The sequence below is a fragment of the Juglans microcarpa x Juglans regia genome, chromosome 3D, assembly GCF_004785595.1.
Source record: "Juglans microcarpa x Juglans regia isolate MS1-56 chromosome 3D, Jm3101_v1.0, whole genome shotgun sequence".
Taxonomy (NCBI): Eukaryota; Viridiplantae; Streptophyta; class Magnoliopsida; order Fagales; family Juglandaceae; genus Juglans; species Juglans microcarpa x Juglans regia.
The window spans coordinates 3,581,831-3,601,217 of NC_054598.1; the positions used below are offsets into that span (position 1 = coordinate 3,581,831).

Genomic DNA, 19,387 nt, shown 5'->3' on the forward strand with positions numbered 1-19,387 from the left:
TACTCCTTTACAAAGCATCCAAAATGTCAAATCGACGTTTCAAATCCTCCAAGGTTGAATGGAAATAAAAGCTGCATTACACGGGATTGAATGTGGTAAAAATTAGAACATAACTTAGTCGCTTTCTCCGGGGCCCAACAGTATGTAATAGTTACAGGGAAAGCAAAATGTCAAGAATTGAAGGCCAACCTAAGTAATAAGCCGTTTATTATGGGCTAGATGTCCAAACTTCCGGCCACTGTAGATTTAAAATGTAATGGTCGTGTATAAAAATGACTTTGCAAGTTTGTCTTAATTGCCAACTTCCTTAGTTTTGGGCGGCATAGACATTGCACAAGTCCTACCTTTTTTGGTCGCATTAATGACAAATATCCCTGGAGAAATGGCTAAAAATAGATCAAACCTGTGGGAGAATCCGAATGAATTATGCTTTCTACGGGCAGCCCACATCCTTGGTGGAGGCTAGGAGGGGTTGCTACACCAACAATGGACGTGTGATGATGGTATTCCAAACCATGCTACACAAGTAATTGAGCGATTTTGGTGGACACACTACGCTACAAATCCTTCGCCCTCCTTATACCCGTCGGGATACCATAACATACAGGTGATGCCCCAATCAAGAAAGGGAGTGTGCAAGCCTCACGAGCCTGAGCCATGAATGAGCCAATCTTTCGTCTATGGTCACAGAAGTCCTCCTTAAACAAACTTGTTTCACAAGCTTCAGGTGATTTTTTCCTTTGGGTTTTTCTCCTTGCATTACCTTTACAGCCCCTTACAGTCATTGCCTCAAGTTCCGCACACAATAAATCACATTGGACACAACCCAAGGAACAACTGGATCTTTCTCTCAACCAAGCATCAAGCATGGCTTTCCCAAATCGGTCAATATCCTTGTCTGTCACTTCCCATAGATTGGCAACAATGACAGGAGAACCAGCTAGCAGATAAGATAGGGGGGTGCCTTGTGGGACGTAACAGCCATTTAGCATCAAGGAGCCACTACTGCAGCCCATCAAGAGAGTAGCAGCACAGTTTTCAAGTTTTTGAATCTCATGCCCGGGAATGTACTGTGCTCCTGTACCACCCATACAGAAGTAAAATTTAACATGATTGAAGGGAGAGTTTGCAAACCAATCAATAGTTCCAGAAGGAATACATGGAAAAAAAAGAATATATGAAATAACACTAGTATACCACTTCCATGGCCAAAATAAATGAAAAGATCGTGACTTTTTAAGGCTGCAATCAATTCTTCAGCTGTTGGTGCAGATCCAGCCTTCCCCTGTAGAGTTATTTGCATTTACACGAGTTAATCTAAGAAACAAGCAAGCAATTAGCAATCTCTTAAATTTCGTACATAGCTTGATTAGGAATTATATCAAAAGTTAAAAAAACTAATGCAAGTGTGCAGTCCAAAGATGGCATGCGTGTGCATGAGTATAAATACATGTATAAATCTACATATGTATGAGGGGCACTTCAACTGGAAATCCCTGTTATGGACCGCCAACGGCTCCTTTAATGACCAAAGAAGTAACCAGGAAAGTTACCTCCAGGTTCTGGTCTCTAAACCACTTCTCAAATTCAATTTGTGTGCTGCTGAGATCACCACTGGGATTCAACAGGTAAAATGCGTCCAAGGGATCTATCAGAGGAAAGCTAGCAACAATCTTCCCAACCTGCTCTTGATGGTGGTGGCTTCTATCAAGTGCTGCAGAGATGCTGCCAACAGAAGGCATGCGATAAACCTCCTGGTTTCTTAATATTGGTAAATTCTCCCATGGAAGCATCTGTCAAGGTCAATGATCTTGTTTAAAAAAAGGGCATAAAAATAGGACAAATCATCCTTCCATCCCCAAAAAGATACAATAATCACAGCAGACCAGGCGTGATACACAAGTGTGTTCAATCCTTAATTTGCCTAGCTAAGCAAAGAGAAGGCATCTCCAAAATACAACGAATTTTGCTCATAAGTACATGTCAAAAACTATGGCTGAAGAAACTGATGTGGCAGTGTCACATGTGACTGCACCACCAATTTTGTAAATTCCTTTTAGTAAAAAAAAAAGTGTCCCTAGAATTTCTTGATTAAATAAAGTCAATTCCAAATCATTTGAATAAGTGGAACAAAGTCAAACACAACTTCAAGATTAATTGCTGGCTCTGTAAAGTTTTGAAGACAAAAAAAAAAAAAAGAAAAAAGAAAAGAAAAGAAGTAAAATCAAAGACCCACCTGCACCTCACAGTCCAACACTAAAATTATTGCTTCTCGATTAACAGAGTCTTCCCCTTCAAGCTTTTTCACTGCTTCCTTCACTAATTGGAAGGCCAACTCATCCTGTTTCTCGATTCCATTGGACGCATTGAAAGATGTCCCACGGTTTGCTTCATCACGATATCCTACTTCATCAACATGGTAACCTCTCCTTAAGCAAAGTTGCAAAACACCTGCTTCTTCAAAGGCATCCTTGGAGCATCCAAGCATAACATTAAGAAGGCTTTCATTGACTTCCAGCTTACACTTGGATTTTAGATCATGCACCAGTTTCTTATGTACCAAGTCCAGGTGCTTGCGATTAGACCATTCTCCTAGAAGCACATATCTAAAGGGACCCAACCATGAATCTTCTAAGTTCCTGGTCAATGGAATCATGGAAGTACCAAACATTATATCATTTCTCATGCAATATAGTGAAATTCTATCAAGAGCCATTAATTAAGAGAAGAGCATAAGTTGGCAGTATTTACATCCTAAACTAACATCTATCCAATTGAAGAAAGAAACAAAGTCGGTACGTCTGCCTATTCCAAATCATACTAATGAGCACCATGCTGCAAGTCCACACAGGGTAACATAGAAACTTTTTTTTGATAAGTCAGTGTAACATAGAAACTTATAAATATAAATGGAAACATGCTATTATAAAGGGAAGAGTGGTAACCTACCTCAGCAATTTACCAAGACGGCGATCAAGCTCCTTTCTCCACATCCACCACATTGTCCTATTACTTTTTGTATCTTCTATGGGAAACATTGAAGATGACAGGTAATTCTCTTCCAATATTAGCTTAAACGCAGGAGCTACATTATCAACCACAGTAGAACCCCATGGACAGTGCCAATGTTTACCCACATCCAAGCTCTTACAAAGTTTACGACAGCCAGAGTTAGCATCATCATCTGAATATTCTGCTACAATTTCCCAGGTTATTTAGGATGTTATAAATAAGTACTAGTGCTATGTGAGATTTCCATGAATTTGCATGCCTCTGTTAAGATAAATACCTTCTCTGACAGGATCCACGGGCAGAAGTAAGACAACAGGTTGACTCATAGAGTTGAAGCGTGACACTAGCATCCATGCACTAACACATGTAGGATAAAGCAGCAAATTTTTTAGTAATCTAGCATAAGCACCTCCAAGCAAACTCATGCAAACCACTGTCACGCCAGGAAGGCCCGCAAAGAATTTTGTTACAAATTCTTCAAGTTTCTGAGTAGAGTCAGGTGCAAGCCTGCAACAGGATAAAGAGACTGATTCAGTTAGAGTGATTTGATGCTTCAGTTATAAAAGCAGCAGGTACAACCTCAGCAAGTTGCTTGTTTCTTCTCCTCTGCAGGTCGAGCCAGGAACATATGGACCCTGAAAATACAATTTATTAACCTATGAAACAGCATATGCTACTTATGCACAGGAGAACCACCAAATGACTAAAAAACATAACACCAAACTTTCCCTCGTCGTTTCTTTTTATTTTCACATAGGACCAAGATTCATATGCTTTGCATGCATATCTAAGGAAGTATCCAAAGGTGTAAGCAACAGTTGCGTTCTGAAAATGCTTGGAAATGGTTGAAATGATGAGCGTATAATCTCAAATAAAGGGGAAGTTCACAAAACTTGACATAGATGACATGTTCAATCACAAGATTAAGTGATTGGGCCAAAAAGTGCACTGAAAGGATAGGCAACAGATACACTTGCAGGCATACCTCAGCATCCACAAGGTGTTGGACTTTGGATCTCCCAGTCATATTTGAAAATAATTGGTAATTAAGATGAGTGCCAAGTGAAGCTTGATGAAAATATGAAGCCCATTGATAGTCAGTGAGCGCTTTGCAGGAAGATAGCAATGGAAAAAGCTTAGTTGAGGCAGAAAGTACATACACAGTAGCCAGTAGTTGAGAAACCTGTTGTATCAGTAAATGGTAATAGTTAATCAACTTGATTACATGAAAGGAAGTCGACTTGAGCAAGAGAAGAAAGAGCTTTCAAAAGTCCTAACTGCAACATGTGGAAGCCAAGGTAAAAGTGGAAGTGGAATCAACCTGGGCTGAACTCTAAAAGTCCAAGGTCCAATGCGGGTTTATCTTTTTATCGTTTTTTTTTTTTTTTTTTTTTTTTTTTGGTGCATAGAACAGGACCAACACTATATCCAACTTGACCCAGTAAGCTGAAGTCCAAATCAGTTTTATTGGCAAGGAGACAAGCATTATGTCCGCATATCTGATTCAAAAAGTCCTAGACTAACACTAACAATGTCAATGCAATCAGATCCATTCTAAAACCCATTGTCTTTAAATCAAAACAGGAATTTTATACAAAAATAGATAACCATTGTGAGGGTCTTTTTTAATCTGTAAATTTTAATAAACCATTATTAAAAAATTCTTAAAATTGATATTAGGTTCAAAGTCAGATGATCCAAAACTATCTTCTCAGCCATATAATTCAGTATCACCTTTTTATAATGAGGCTTAATTTCTAGTCCCCATACTAATTGAAAGCCACAGATGTAGGTAAACTGCTGAAATCACTCCTAATATAGGTCAAAATGTCACAAATCATGACCTTATAATTTTTCATCATTTATACAGCTTTCAACCATGTTATAATAGAAGAATCAGAATTTAGACCTAGTCCAAGAATAATGGTCTCCCAGACGTGAAGATATCTCTACCTGCATTTTTCCAATGAGTTAACTATATATTTTTTCGACTACAACACTGAGATCAGTATCCTTAAAAATAATTCAGGGTAGCCAGACCAAGATAAATCATTGAATTGATATAAGAAACTACTCCAGTTTAGAGAAGCACATGGACAGGTCATCCAGGGAATTTGAGTTATTATGCACCAGAAATTAACACAGACCAAAAATAAATAAGCTCAAAGGATCTTCTGAAGGGAGACAAAACAACTCCCAGAGATCAAGAAAGATTCAGTATCATCAAATTATTAAGTACGGCAGTCAAAGCAATGACCAAACATTCATTATCGTCAAATATATCTAGGACAACATTGAAAGAAATAAGACAAAAAAGCCATAAAAATCAAGATAAAGAAAATTTAAAGAAAGGTTGACCTTCTCAAAAAGTAGAGGAACCTCACGGCAGAGAACAAATGCCAGCATCAACCAAGACACTAGTTTTGATACATGAATGTTAAATAGATCACAGCAAGCGGTCCTGATCACAATTCCAACAAAAAGAGAGGGAAAGGAAGTTATTTGCAAAAAGTCAATTACAATAAAGTAGACATTACTGCTGTGATAGATGCAGAAAATGTATATACATGCTTATGACGTAGGTATAATTTAATCGATTCTCAATTTGTTGCAAACATCGCTGAGTGAGGAGAGAATGATCTGTCAAACCTACCAACTAGGATAATATTGCGAGTGTGCCTGCAAGCATGTGAGTACAATACAAGAAAGAACGATCTTCTCATCTAACACAAATTTCAAATGAATGAGAAAGACAATGATATGAAACAAATATGGTCACGAAATCATGAGGTGACTGAGATATTAGAGAACTTCTAAAAAAAACAAAATCCACTTACCACAGAGCATCTTCAAAGGGTATCTTAAAAAAAAGGGGAACTTGAACTTTTCACCCACAAACTAGATTAACGGTCAGATCTAAACTGATGGTAAAAATTGAAAATTATGCATAGATAAAGGGTTATATTGGAACTTTTGGTAGTTTAGGGTCTAAAATGAAAATAGGTGGTAGATTGTGGGTGAGAAGTGCAGTTCCCCAAAAAAAATAAGTCAACATCAGCACATCTTATTAGGAATCTGAAATAACTGTGTTGATACCATTATCATTTCTAACAATTCTTTGAAAAAACTAGGGGAGGAAGAGAAAACACACATTTCCAGTACAGATATGAATAAAATGCATGAAAGATATACTTTTTTATATAAGTAGAACGCATGAAAAATACACAAGCACCTACAGTTACAAATACCTTGTATCCTTGGAAGGGTAACTCTTCAAAGAATACCAACATATGTTGTAAAGTATTACTGCACGCTCAACAGCGAACACATCTCCAGCAATCTCCTTCCCAAAAAAATCAAGCAAGGAAGTGAGAGGAACAGAAGAGTTGGTATGAATCTGGCCAGATGGGTTTCTGCTGACTAGGACTGCTATGCTTTGGAAAAACAATTCATGTGTTTCATGAATCTGACCACGGTTCCCAAAGCATTTTCCTGAAGACGAAAACATAACAGTGATAATTACAAAGTCTCCATAGTTGCAAGAATGTAATGAAAGAAACAAAAGCATTCTCTTCATGTGATACACCATCTTGCGAGCCCCTACTGGTTCTGCTTTTGTTTTTTAGGTTGATAAACACTTGGTGTTGGTTTCTGGTATTGGTTTCAGTCGTTTTCAAGCACTAAGGTTTTGTTTCGTCGATGAAGTGAGTGTAGTTATAAGAATTGATATAGGTTAATTGATATCACTTCAGCTACAAAATGCAGCCTATGAACTCCTACTTAACTCCAATTCCCAAAGCTCTAGTTACAGCAGCTGAAAAAGGTAGGCAAAAGAAAGGCTTTTATCAATGGCCACAAACAATTAAGGTTACATTATTGAAATGCTGCCTCCATCAACTAAGGACCAAAAATGCTGCCTCTATAAAATCCAAACTCATTCCTAAACTAAAATCACTAAAGTTGATAATATCTTCAGACATGCCTAACCTAGTTTAACAATTAGAAGCAAAATAATAACTACTTATATTAGTTAGTGCTCAAGTTTAAAAATGAAATGAAACTTGAGCACTAAAGTTTAAAAATATAGCAAAAGAAGGAACTGGGTATTTACACCTCTTACCCCCTATTTAAGTTTTGTAATGCAACAAAACTATTTTTCCCTTCATAATGAAATCAAGTGTATGTTGTACAACGGTGATCTCATAATCTGACACCCCACTCTCTACACCTCCGGCGTCTCATAATCAATGGGCAGACCACCACCACTACTTTCAGATTACTTCCGAAGGCTTTCTTTCTCTGATCTGATTGAAAAGTGGAGGAATTCCGCAAATAAAGGAAAGGGAAGCAGCCTTGAGGGATGAATAAGGTCTTCGGACTTCCTTTTTTACTATTTTGATAGAGGGGGATGGAGAAAGTGGACAAAACAGACTCACATGTTCTGGGCATCCAAGACCCAATAATACAGTTATCTCATTCCAACACTATAGGAGTCAATTTACATATTTAAGAAGCAAGCGATTTTGTAAATATGTAACATAAGAGAACAATTTCAGATGCTGGCACCTTCTAAAATGTACAAAAAACAAGGTGAATAGGATATCAAGACAAAACATCACCAATTCAATGTTCTTTTTGTTGGGGAGAGGGGGAATTGACAGATAATATATAAACTGAAAACAATTTTCAGATGCTGGCACCATCTAAAATTAAAAAAGAACATGGTAAATAGGATATCAAGACAAAACAGCACCAATTTGATGTTCTTTTTTGTTGGGGGAAGGGTGATCGACGAAAAATATATAAAATTATTAACTTGAAAATGGCTGCAAGCATATTGTCAATAAATATGTGATCTGAAAGGAAAAGAGTAACTTAATTTGTGTTTTAAATGACACATTGTCTTTATGGGATACAAGTTCAATAGGGCCAATTTACCAAAGTGTTTGTGTGGGAGAACTACTCTGTGAATGATCAGAGCAAAATAGTTTGTACATACCCATGTCAGTGAGAAGCCTAGATGAAAGCCGTCTTCGGACAAACTCCCACTTCAGATGAACAAAATTATTCAATAACCCAGATTCTATAACTTCCATTACAAGGCACTGCCAACACCACATGTTGTTGCAAATGCATTTTATTTTAACGCCAAAAGCAGCTTTACAACTTTTTGTTTCCCGGAGTAACTCTTGCTGAGTAAATGTATTGGAGGAAGATGCATTATCACCTTTCAAATATCTTGAAACGCCGACTTGAAACTCACCAGAAGTGCTCATACTTTGGTTCTGCATAGATCGATATCTGGAACGAGTTAACCTTGAATTATTTTCAGGGATTAAACAATTCTCCTTTACCAAGGGCTTGGGAGCATTATTTCTGAACTTTTTGGCTTCCGCCTTTGTTTTTGGCACATCCCTCGTTTTTTTCCTCCTATCTTGTTCAGTTGCCACAAAATGAGCAGAATTATTACTGACACCACATTCAGCCTCTTTCACATGATTTTTCTTAAGTACTGTACTTTCAGCATTCGCCTTTTCAGGAAAAGTAACATGGTTTTTCCACACGGAAAGATTTAGTTTGTCCAGGGCCAATTTGTACAGATTTTCAGCATGCAACAATTTCTCTACAGAAATCTCTGCTTTAGTACTATCAAAAGTATTTTGTGATAAATCTCCAAGATGCTGATCAATTGTTGCTTCCATTATCAATCTACATTTAATGCAAGAAAAAGCTGTGCTAGTATCAATCAAAATTTTCTTGGCACTTTGAAGTTCCATCTCTGCCAAATCCCAAAGTCGTTTCTTGCGGTATAGTTTTCCTGTAAAAATCCACACATATTCAGTAAGTTAGCTCACAACTAAGTTTCTTTCTAACCAAGTAGGAAGTGAACAATTAACATTCAAAGGAACAAATGCAACGAAGTATAATTTGATACCTAAGACAGAGGAGAAAGCAACTATAAATGGTGGCAAGATCTGTAAGCAAGAGATGTTTTTTCCCCAATTCAAAAAAGTTTCAGCTTCAGCTCCATTTCCAATTATTTCATGAATAATTCCAACCTGCATGTTATATGATCGTGCCAACGATTCAAATGTTAGCAAAAAAGGGCAAGAACACTGAGGTTGAGTTCAAGAACAGAAGGAAAAACAAGCCAAACCTGAAGAGTGCTTTCAAGATAACATTGGAGTACATTCCATGGACTAAGATAAACGCCATCCAAGTCCCATGAAACAGTATGAGAGGACAAAATTTCAGTAGCAACTGATCTGTGAATATGGAGATTCTTAAGGCCATATGTAAGCTTCTGAACGATATCCCCTGTGTCACTGCACCTTTCAGTCTGCTGCTCAACAGAGTACATAAATTTCTCTTGAAAAAGTTTTGTACGCAATCGATGAGCTTCTTTTGCATATGAAAGAGCCTTAAGAGAAGGAAATTCATTAGAAAACAGAAATTATAACGAGATAAAAGAGACAAGTGCATATTCAGAAGAAGCCAAGAAAATAACCCACTAAAAAGTGTAAAACATGAAGTAACTTGAGAACAGTTTGGCGGTTTTCAAGAACTTCAAAGAACTCTAGCTGACAGCCCCGGAATCAAATTGTATCTCTTCCGCCAATAAATAAGAATAGGAGGGTGAGGTCACTTGTGTCAATGGACTCCATAATCAATCTTCTTTCCTTCTATTCTTCTTTCCTTATTTTACCTTTACTTAGGCTTGTACAGTTAGCATTGTAGTCGAACATAGATAGAGAGAGAATGAATTCTTATTTTCATTAACATTCAACATCCTATACATACTACATACAAATGACCATTGTATACTCATAAACTATACTAATTACAACCATGTCCTCTAACAAGCATATTGACGGAATATATAGTTTCCATATAAGGCTAGAATGCTAGAATCACTCGGCAATTAGTTTCTTTCCATGCATAGTTCTCTTGTAAAGTTTATATATAATATACAGATCACTCAAAGGCCACTCATTCGGCCATTCACACAATATTTTGACAACTTGTTCGATCTTGTAGGTGTGAGTAGATTACCTATCAATTTCTTCAAGGGGAAACTACACTTTGCACCTCCAAATTGGTACCACTTATGCAAACCAAACCAGAGTCTAAAACATCGATATTGGTATTTGCTCTTGTAAAGGTATCTTTTTCAGGTAAGATTTTCAACTATTTTTTTTTTTCTTTATGAGTTCCTATTGCCCAAAGAAAGAAAACAATACTTTACATCTTCCCCTGGAAAATGCATTTTACATGACCTACATGTTTAGCAGACTTTTTAAAGATTTCTTTCTTGGGCTATTCACTTATTTTCTTCCATTTCTGTTGGTAGTTTATCCTATAATCCACAGTCATCTGTTTGCTGTGTTTCTTCCGCACAAGTTTGAAAATGTGGGTTCTAAATGCTTCCAAGTTTTTCCACTTTTTTCATCTTGCAAACTATTTATTGCCAATTAGTGTGTTAGTGTGTGTGTGTGTGTGTGTGTGTGTGTGTGTTGATTGTATGAACATTAGTATACACTAGCAACATCTTCTTTGGTCAGTGAAATCTTAAATCCAAAGTTACTCCAAGTTGATCACTTCTACATTTGTCCTATTTAAAATTCCGAGTTTAACTGCACTTTAACCTTAATGAATTATAAACAGCAGCACAAAGCCAAAGGGTTCAATATCTTGAACTCTAACTGGAAAAGATTAAATGTCAAATGGTATTAGAACTTTTCTAAAATTAGAATACAACATTCCAGGATAAAGCAACTTACAAGATTGACTCTAGGTAGCATAAATTCTAAAAGCAAACTGAACGTGAGTTACCTCAATTAACCTCCCATTTAAGATGAGTCTTTCACTCAAATCATGGTATAGATATCCAGCAAGGAACACAGAACGACTGGGCACAGGAACCTGCAATAAGAATGACAGATAAATTATATTGGCTGCAGATTAAAAATCAACAGAAGCTACTTGAGAGATTCTTACACTTGAAATGAGTTCAAATGCAGCCTCTTTCACTTCATCAACTGTGATATCTGATATAAAAGAGCTCTCAAGATTACAAGAGCCCTGGGAATTTGGAAATAAAAATGAAAAACTCTGTTGGAAACCAACTATTAATGGCCTGGAACCCCTTAGACAGTGTACCCAGAAATCAACAGAGTTAGAATGTCCACCACAATGCTCTGATAATTCGATGAATGCCTCATTTACAGGTGAAACACAAAGCGCATGAGTAGTCCTTCTAAACTCCCACAGCATGGCCAAGCAATTCTCCAGGGGGACATTCTTCCGTTTGAATAATCTAGACATCAGCCTATATATGTCAGTGTGAAAATCCATGCAACCCTGAGACCATAGACAAAGAGAAAGCAACGCTGTAATTGAAGGACATTATGTCAAGAAAATGCATAGAAATGTCTACTTTAGAACCTAAAGCACCTGATACAATAAAGAGACAAACCTTCATCGATAACAAATCAATAACATTATACAGTAGTAGCACTATATTTTCAGGCATGATAGAGAACGGGTCATCTGCAGAGCAATGATCTGGAACAGAAATGCTCAACCATAGATTTATGGCAGCATTAATATCTTGGAAGATTAGCTGCTTCAAAAAAAACCAAGCAATATTAAGTAAAACATATAAATAAACATACAACATTTAAAGAATTAATTACTCAATTCTGGAGACTAGCCTTTTAAGCATTAACACCTTTGAGTTTGGTTCAATTTCCTGGGTACATAGTGCACGTAAGCAATACGTCACAGCTAATTGATGACGAGTTGGGATTCCACGGCTACATGCTTCAACACGTGCCTCTTTCTGTTTGAGTAACTAATTCATGACGGTCAAAAACACAAATCCAGAAAGAGCAAGGACTAAATATTTAGTCAATGATGAAGACAAAGAAAAAACAGAACTAAATAACTTACAATTGTAGATATGGAATCAGATAGACACTGAATACAGTCCTTCAAACCTTCGATTCCACAGGCCCTTAATGCCATTCCTTTTCTAACTAAAAGTCTTGACTTTTGTAAACAACTATCAGGTGTAACATACACATCTTGCAGGAGGATGTCTATAATTTTCATTTGCATTTTATAACAAAATTCTGGGTACAGAGCACTCATTTCCTCGTATGCAAGCAGCTCCTAAACAAATTCATGAAAGAGATGGATAGAAAATAGCTGAGCCACACTTCATAATTATTATTTTTTTCTAAGTAAGAAAGTCATAAAATCTTGACAGAGGCCTGACCTGCTCTAGGATTATGCCAATTGCCCTCTTGTACACTTTTGTAGAAGATGACAGCAAAAAGTACAAGATTAGAGCACTATCCCCCTCATTCAAATCCTTACAACGTCTACATTCTATCTGCATATCAAATGATGATATGGCTGAGGAAGCAAGAAAAATTATAATGACAACATTTGAAAACTTGCAAAACATACCTTTACCCACTGTCTCACCAAAGGCACTGGCGCCGGCAACCTTTCAATGACCTTTGCAGCAGCAGACCAATCTTCCAGGCACTCTGCAATTACTCTTTCTGCCTTATGATGGTCACATTGATGGAGAACATCCAAAAGAAAAGCACCTCTTGTGCATGCATCATTAACAAATTCTATAAAAGAATCTTCGGAAAGATCACCAACTAACCCCTCTGATTTCTGTACAGAAAATTGGCACAGATGTTTAACACAAGTCCATGACGCCCTGCAACATAATTTCAATGCCTTCGAAGCCTGCAAATGTAGAATCAATTCTTAACTTAAACAAACCAGAAGCTTTAAAGCCAATAACGTACAGTCAGATAATGTAGAAAAAAAAGTCACAAAATGTCAGAGGGTAGGAACAAAAAGATCCGATCAAGTGCTCGCTACCCCGGCTGCATACAAGCAATAACTTAACAACATCAAAGCAGGGTAATAAAAGTGATATTATAGCAGCAACCAAATCCACCTCACTCGCTGGCACCTGCACTGCCCTTTTGCAATTCCAACGTAAACAACCACAAATAATAGAAGCAAACAATCCATCAAAACGATTAGGATGAGATTTCCTAAAACGCAATTAAAAAGTTTTTTAAAAAAAGGAGTGTGACTCTAAACTGAAAAGGTTCAAATCTTAAATAAAATTATGGAAGCAACCAGTTAAAACCGCAGGACGCTATTAAAAAAAACACTAAAAGAACATGTGCTGCTAAAAGTAAAAAAATACCTCTTTGACTTGCTTACTTCTGTACAAAAATACACCAATATTGTGAAAAGAGGCAAATAGGTGTTTAAGCTCTTGAGGTTGAATCCATTCACTGGTAATAATGTGCTTAACTAAGTGAGTGTTACCCTGAAAAAAGAGAGGTAAAAAAACTAGCTTGATTGAGACACATATAACATTTTGTCCCACAGTAAGTAAATAGAACCAAAATAAATGAGCTAGTAAAAGCTCATGCTTAGGTCATCAAAATATTACACAATGAGAAAGCCAACCTTCATGTTGAGCTTTGTTCTTATGGAGAGGGTAAAAGCTGCGACAGCAACGGTAAGTACAGCTTTTCTGTTTTCATCGAATCCGTCTCTCTCTCTTTCATACGAACAACTAGTCGCATGAAGAAACAAATTCAGAGAAGCCTTATTGCTAACTTGATTCATCTATAAACCATGCCAGTAAACAATAAAGAAGTAAAAACTCCCAAAATAATATATATACATAAGTTTCAGCCATCCATAACTCTTCTTGGGCACAACACTTTAGAATTCATTCTTTCATGGACCCTTTTTGCTGATATTTAAGACTAAGACAAGGAAATGAAATATAAATAAAAATCTAAAAAGTGCATCTCAAATGCTAGATTGGTGAATCAGTATTAAATGTGATATTTATTCTCCACAATTCTATCCAAATGAATCATAAGAAAAAATGAGGACCAATACCATATCATTTGGAAAGCAGATTAAGATCCAGATTCTACTTGGTAGACTATCAACCTTTTGCCATATTATTTCAGCCACAATGGTTTCCATAAATGAATACAACATTACAACCTCATGGACAAGAAGCCTTTTGTCACAGCTATAGCGAAGAGAGGACATAAATAACGATTTCTAAAATTGGGTTCACAAAAAAGAAAAGAAAAAGGAGTAAAGTCCAAGTAAAACCCCACCCAAGAAAAACAAATCACTCCTCATATTAAAAACACTCAACTATATCTGAGACAACGGTAAAAAAATTAAACCACAGGAATAAATTGAGGGTGTTAGCTTTGCATATGGGTTACATGTAATGTGTAGATCAAACATACAGTGCGAGCTTTAAGAGATGCAAGGAAAAGAAACAAATGAAAAAAAAAATAAACAAGGTAATGGTAAGTTACCTTTGACAAGAAAGAAAAATATCAGCAAAGTGATATAATGCGTCCTGGATTATATAGAGTTTTGTAGTAACAAAAGCATCTTCATTTTCACCAATAAGCTGTTTCCTTTCTGAATTTACTAATTCAGCTAGTGGATGGCATAAGAATTTCAATGCATTTAAGTAAACCACCAGAGAAGCTTTTCTTTTCCTATGTTTGCAAGGCATGGAGACTTCATAATCAGAACTCAACTGTGAACAAATCTGACAAGCAGAATCTGTATATTTAACACAATTCTCTTTGCAGTCAATATCAAAGTAACTATCACAAGAACCAAGTAGAGCAGCTAAATTCTGCAGTATTTTCCCATCATCACGTAAAACTCTAATTGCAGACTCATTTTTAGCACCATCAGCGGATGTGAGACCATCGCCTCGGGACTTAACATCAGAATTGATAAGGTACAACCCAGCAGCATAAAGCCTGATTATCATATCAAACGGAGGCCTAACCTGCCAAGAAAACTCAATTAAAATACAATGTGGACATTAAAAAAACACAAATGAGAAATGCATGTAAACAGACCACGTAAACAAGATACCTGATGGGAATCACCTGCTATTTTGTTCAGATGTGTCGCCATTGGAATACATAAGTTTGCACTTGCAGTTCGGCATTTATTGGCACAATAAGAAACAAGATCAACATACTCTATTCCAGGATTTTCCATTTCAAACTGGAAAAGAAGAAAATATATCAATATAATACTTTTTGACACTCAAACTTAAAAACCAAGGCCATGTTCAGTCAATTCCAATTTTCAAAATTTTTTGAAAAACTTTTCAACTTCTAACCAAACATCTTTCAATCTAATTTAAATTTTGCTATTTCAACTTTTTATCCAATCATTTACCAAGATTTCAATAAAAAGTTAAAAACACAAAAACTAAAACAACTTTAACAAAAATAAAAACCAAAATATACACTACATACAATTGACACTTATACCCTCACACACTTATACTAACTACAAACATGTCCTCTAACATGTCCCATCATTCTCTCTTTTTTAAATATCATTACTTTTAATAATTTCTCTACTCTCTCTTTTTTTTCTTTTTTGTCTCTCAACTCAAGTTTGTGATTTTTTTAATATTACCTTCACAAAACCTACTAAAAAATACATCTCAAGTTTTTCAAAAAAATTCTCAAACATTCAATTCATTAACCAAACATGGCTTGATCTTCTCATATTGATCAATGTTAAAGCTGATGAACAAACAACACAATCTCCAAACTTCAAAAGCACTGCATAAAAGGCCAGAAGCCAATAAGTAGTTACGGTGTTTGATACAACTAAAAACAAATAATAGCATTTCCCATGAAGAGAAAGCAGGAAAATAGTATTTATTCTTGGGTTGGCTAGGGAAAAATAAGAGAGTCAATACTCATATTCCATCAACAGTAACACTTGTGTAACACCATTGACATGGCAAGCATTGATATGTATGTCACATCAACCATAAAAATGATTAGCTTGACTGTCTACAGCTTCATTGGTGTTACATGAGTGTTACACTTTGATATTACGAGTATAATTTTCAAACTAAGAGTACAAGAATCTTAAAGAGTTCGTACAGTGTATCATCAAAGAACAAAAACAAAGCATCACCCAAAAGCCTTTCTTGTTGAAAACTATAAACCACAAAATATGATGTGTTAACTTGCAACTCATACACCAAAAACCTAGTCAATACTTTATTACTCTTAGAAAAGTTGAATGCCAGCCAATTTACATTTCAATAAACATGAAAATAACAAGCATGTGATCATCTTACATAAATTATATTTTTTTAATGAAAAACATCAAAGACCGTGCAAACACAACATTTTTTTTACCAAGTTAAATTTCGGACCCATGTAACATTGTTCACATTCCACGAATTAAGTAAATCATCAGCTTTTCACCGATGAAACATGTTTCCTAGAAATGGTTTACATCGAAAGGTTTGAACCTCAAACTTGGAGAAGCATACCACCAAAGACCCTCACAGTCACCACTTGAGTTAACCCCTAGGAATTTTAATTATACAGTAGCATAGATTTATAGATATCACAATTTTGTATGTTAATATATGTTATTAATTGCATGTTTGGGATTGCAATGAGAAATATAACTTACGATTTTAAAGCTTATAGCTTATAACTAACTTAAGTAATAAGTTCTACTATTAAAACGTTATTTAATATTTGATAACCATATGTTTAAAATACTTTCAAACATATTACATTTGTTTGTAAACAGATTAAAAAGTACTTTCTGATGTGGAAATAACCATTATTTGATTTTTTTAACAATTATGACCATATTCTTGATAGTTTGAAAGTTGTAATTATCTGTAAGTTTATTTTCGCCCATCGACAATCTTTTAAAATTCAAATTACGGTCTACATTACCCGGAAAATCACGTTTGAGAAAAAACATCACAATGATGCTTTTACTCAAAAGTACTTTTTAGCTTATTTGATATTAAACACTCAAACAACCTAATTTTTTCATTAAAAAGTTTTTAAAGCTATTTAAGCATTTTTAAAAACTCTTACCGCAACCCCAAACTGGCCCTAAATAAGGTAAATTTTATTTTTACACTAAACATAGACGTAGCTGAAACTAACAATAGAAGTCCTTGTTGAATCACATGACTCATTCGTTGGAGTTCTTTTTTTTTTTTTTTTTTTTTTTTTTATCAGTAAGAAGTAATTTTTATTAATATTACATGAATAAGATAAGTATTACCTTGCATTCGCGGGCAATGGAGTCCAACACACATATTAATATTTCAATGATGAGTGAGGATCTATCTTCTTGTAGTGAGAATAGAGATGAACATATCCGCCGGGCAAACTGCATGTTAACTGACGGTTAAGAAACAAATAAAGGTCCCTTATAGTACATATGCCTAGAAATCAGATACGGGTCACCTTGTAAATTTGATCTGTTAAAGATGACTTTTCATACTCGGTCAACGCAGCATAGCAGAGTGTGCGTACTAGCTTCTCATCAAAGCACGCTAGCTCCCCTACTAAAAGCAAAGTGCATTTCCCCAGATAGGTCACGAGCACCCTGTGCAACTTCTCGTATGCATTGGCATCTAATACCCTGACACATTCAGATTTAGATCAACTAATCAATGAACCATTCTTCTAGGTCCAGATAACCAAACTACATCATTTTATTTCACAAAATAAAGCAAATCTCAGCACTCAACGGTCCAACAACAACACATAACCAGGGAATATCTCAATTTCCTTTCCTTATCCCACATTTTATCCGCAAACAAACGCATAATAATATCTCGAACCATCCAGAGCCACGAACCTGAACCACGGCCGAACCTCCTCCGTCAAAACAAGAACCCTCCTGTACACCTCGTCGTCCTTGATCTGCCCCATTGCCGCGCACTTCACCAGCGTCACAACCAACTCCACAACCAAAAACGCAAACTCCTTATCACTACCACCTCCCTCCACATCCGGCACGAACTTCCCCGCGGATTTGGCCGATTTCTTCACCCCGAAATTGATACCCTTGAAGCTCTCCAAAACCCTAAACCCCTCGTCCTCGGCGTCGCCATATCGCCCGCAGGCCACCATACAATGGACCATCCGTATCCTCTGGACATGTACCGAATAGGGCTTGCAGGAGAGCTGTGAAGACACGGATTCGAGGCAATCCAGGCAGAGTCGGTAAATATGGAAAAGTTCGAGGGCAAATTGGTCATTAAAATTATGGGGATCGGAGAGGCGTTTGGGGAGAAGGGATAGAGTGAGGTTGAGAAAAGGAAGGAATTTCTTTGCGAGCGGCCGGATTATGGAGTGGTCGATGGATTTGTATGGTTTCTTGGGGTTCGTAAGATCCGAGAAAGGATGGAGGTAGTCGGAAAACAGGGAATAGATGCCTGTGGACTCCGATGATTCGAGCTTGGAAAGAAGAGAGGACTCGGAGGCTGAAGCCATTGACGGTGATGAGAGATACGAATGGAAGTGGGGAAAGAATGAGCGCGGAATTGAGGCTAGACGAAGAACGATGTAAGGGGTTTGTTAAGGGCGCGAAGGGAGCCCGCCCAGCTCTTATTTCAAACCGAGGGCCGAGGGGACAGTCCACGGCTTCATTATTAACCACGTCTTCACTGCAATTATGCAAGAATTACGCAATTATTTTAAAAAATAGGAAGATTTATTATTAAAAAATTAATTTTTTTTTATTTATATTCTATATTTATTTAATTTTTTAAATAAATTGTGTGATTCTTGCCTACTCTATAATTATAAATATAATTTCTTATAAAATAATATAAAGTACCAATGTATATATATAATAAAAAAATTCTTTATTTATTGATCGAATTAATGGCATGATAATATATAATTTATAAATCAAATTAATCAGTTAAAAATATATTTTTTAAATTATTTTTTAAGTATAATTTTACAAAACAAAAATAAATAAATTGTTGATTTAAAATTTACAAAACCATTCAAAGAAATATATAACTTTCCATGATAGTTTGGAATCTTTAGGCTCCATTTAGATTCGGAAAATGTTTCATCTCATCATTACAACTTTCTCAATTTTTCACACAAAATATAACAAATAATTCAACTTTTTCAAATCTCAATTCAATTTTTTTAAATGTCAAGAAAATAATAATATTAAAAAAATAATATTCTAACAATATTTTTTTTAACTTTCATTTAAAACCTTTTTTATCTCATATTTGAATCCAAACTAGCCCTTAGTGTGCTGTTCTATGTACAAAATGATTGGGTTGATAGATCATTCTCATCTCTGTGTTTAAAGGTCATAGTAAAATATTTGAAGTATTTATTTTATTTGATTTAAGAGAAAATTAAGAGAGAAGTTAGCATTTGTTATTTTATTCCTTTAGATAAATTAATACTTTGTTTTTTATTTAGAGATGATGAGCCTTTTGTATTTT

The 19,387-nt window shown here is 35.9% G+C and overlaps 1 protein-coding gene across 7 annotated transcripts; it reads right to left on the reverse strand.

Annotated features, from left to right (window-relative positions):
* Positions 1-54: 54 nt before the first annotated feature.
* Positions 55-18,525, reverse strand: LOC121255348 (separase). Of its 7 annotated transcripts, none has more exons than XM_041155610.1 (27): positions 17,767-18,525; positions 17,370-17,547; positions 17,185-17,292; positions 14,989-15,123; positions 14,409-14,899; positions 13,525-13,633; positions 13,256-13,381; positions 12,487-12,780; positions 12,293-12,409; positions 11,965-12,186; positions 11,744-11,854; positions 11,489-11,635; positions 11,011-11,373; positions 10,846-10,935; positions 9,170-9,433; positions 8,948-9,071; positions 8,012-8,830; positions 6,261-6,504; positions 5,371-5,473; positions 3,998-4,195; positions 3,592-3,647; positions 3,290-3,519; positions 2,950-3,196; positions 2,237-2,639; positions 1,554-1,793; positions 1,198-1,285; positions 55-1,078 (listed from the first exon to the last, which is right to left on the reverse strand). In XM_041155610.1, exons 1-27 carry the CDS (start codon positions 18,402-18,404, stop codon positions 558-560), a joined length of 6,666 nt encoding a protein of 2,221 aa, XP_041011544.1. In that variant the 5' UTR covers positions 18,405-18,525; the 3' UTR covers positions 55-557. The 7 variants fall into 7 exon arrangements, with proteins under 7 accessions (XP_041011544.1, XP_041011543.1, XP_041011542.1 ...); XM_041155609.1 differs by having other exon boundaries at positions 2,950-3,193; positions 11,744-11,866; XM_041155608.1 differs by having other exon boundaries at positions 11,744-11,866.
* Between the last annotated feature and the right edge of the window lie 862 nt (positions 18,526-19,387).

Excerpts from the sequence above, each read along its gene's own strand:
- LOC121255348 (XM_041155608.1), bottom strand. The coding sequence starts at position 18,404 with ATGGCTTCAGCCTCCGAGTCCTCTCTTCTTTCCAAGCTCGAATCATCG. Across the intron at positions 9,434-10,845 it reads TAAATGGGAGGTTAATTGAG|GCTCTTTCATATGCAAAAGA; the intron begins GTAACTCACGTT and ends CCTTCTCTTAAG. Across the intron at positions 3,197-3,289 it reads CGTGGATCCTGTCAGAGAAG|CAGAATATTCAGATGATGAT; the intron begins GTATTTATCTTA and ends GGGAAATTGTAG.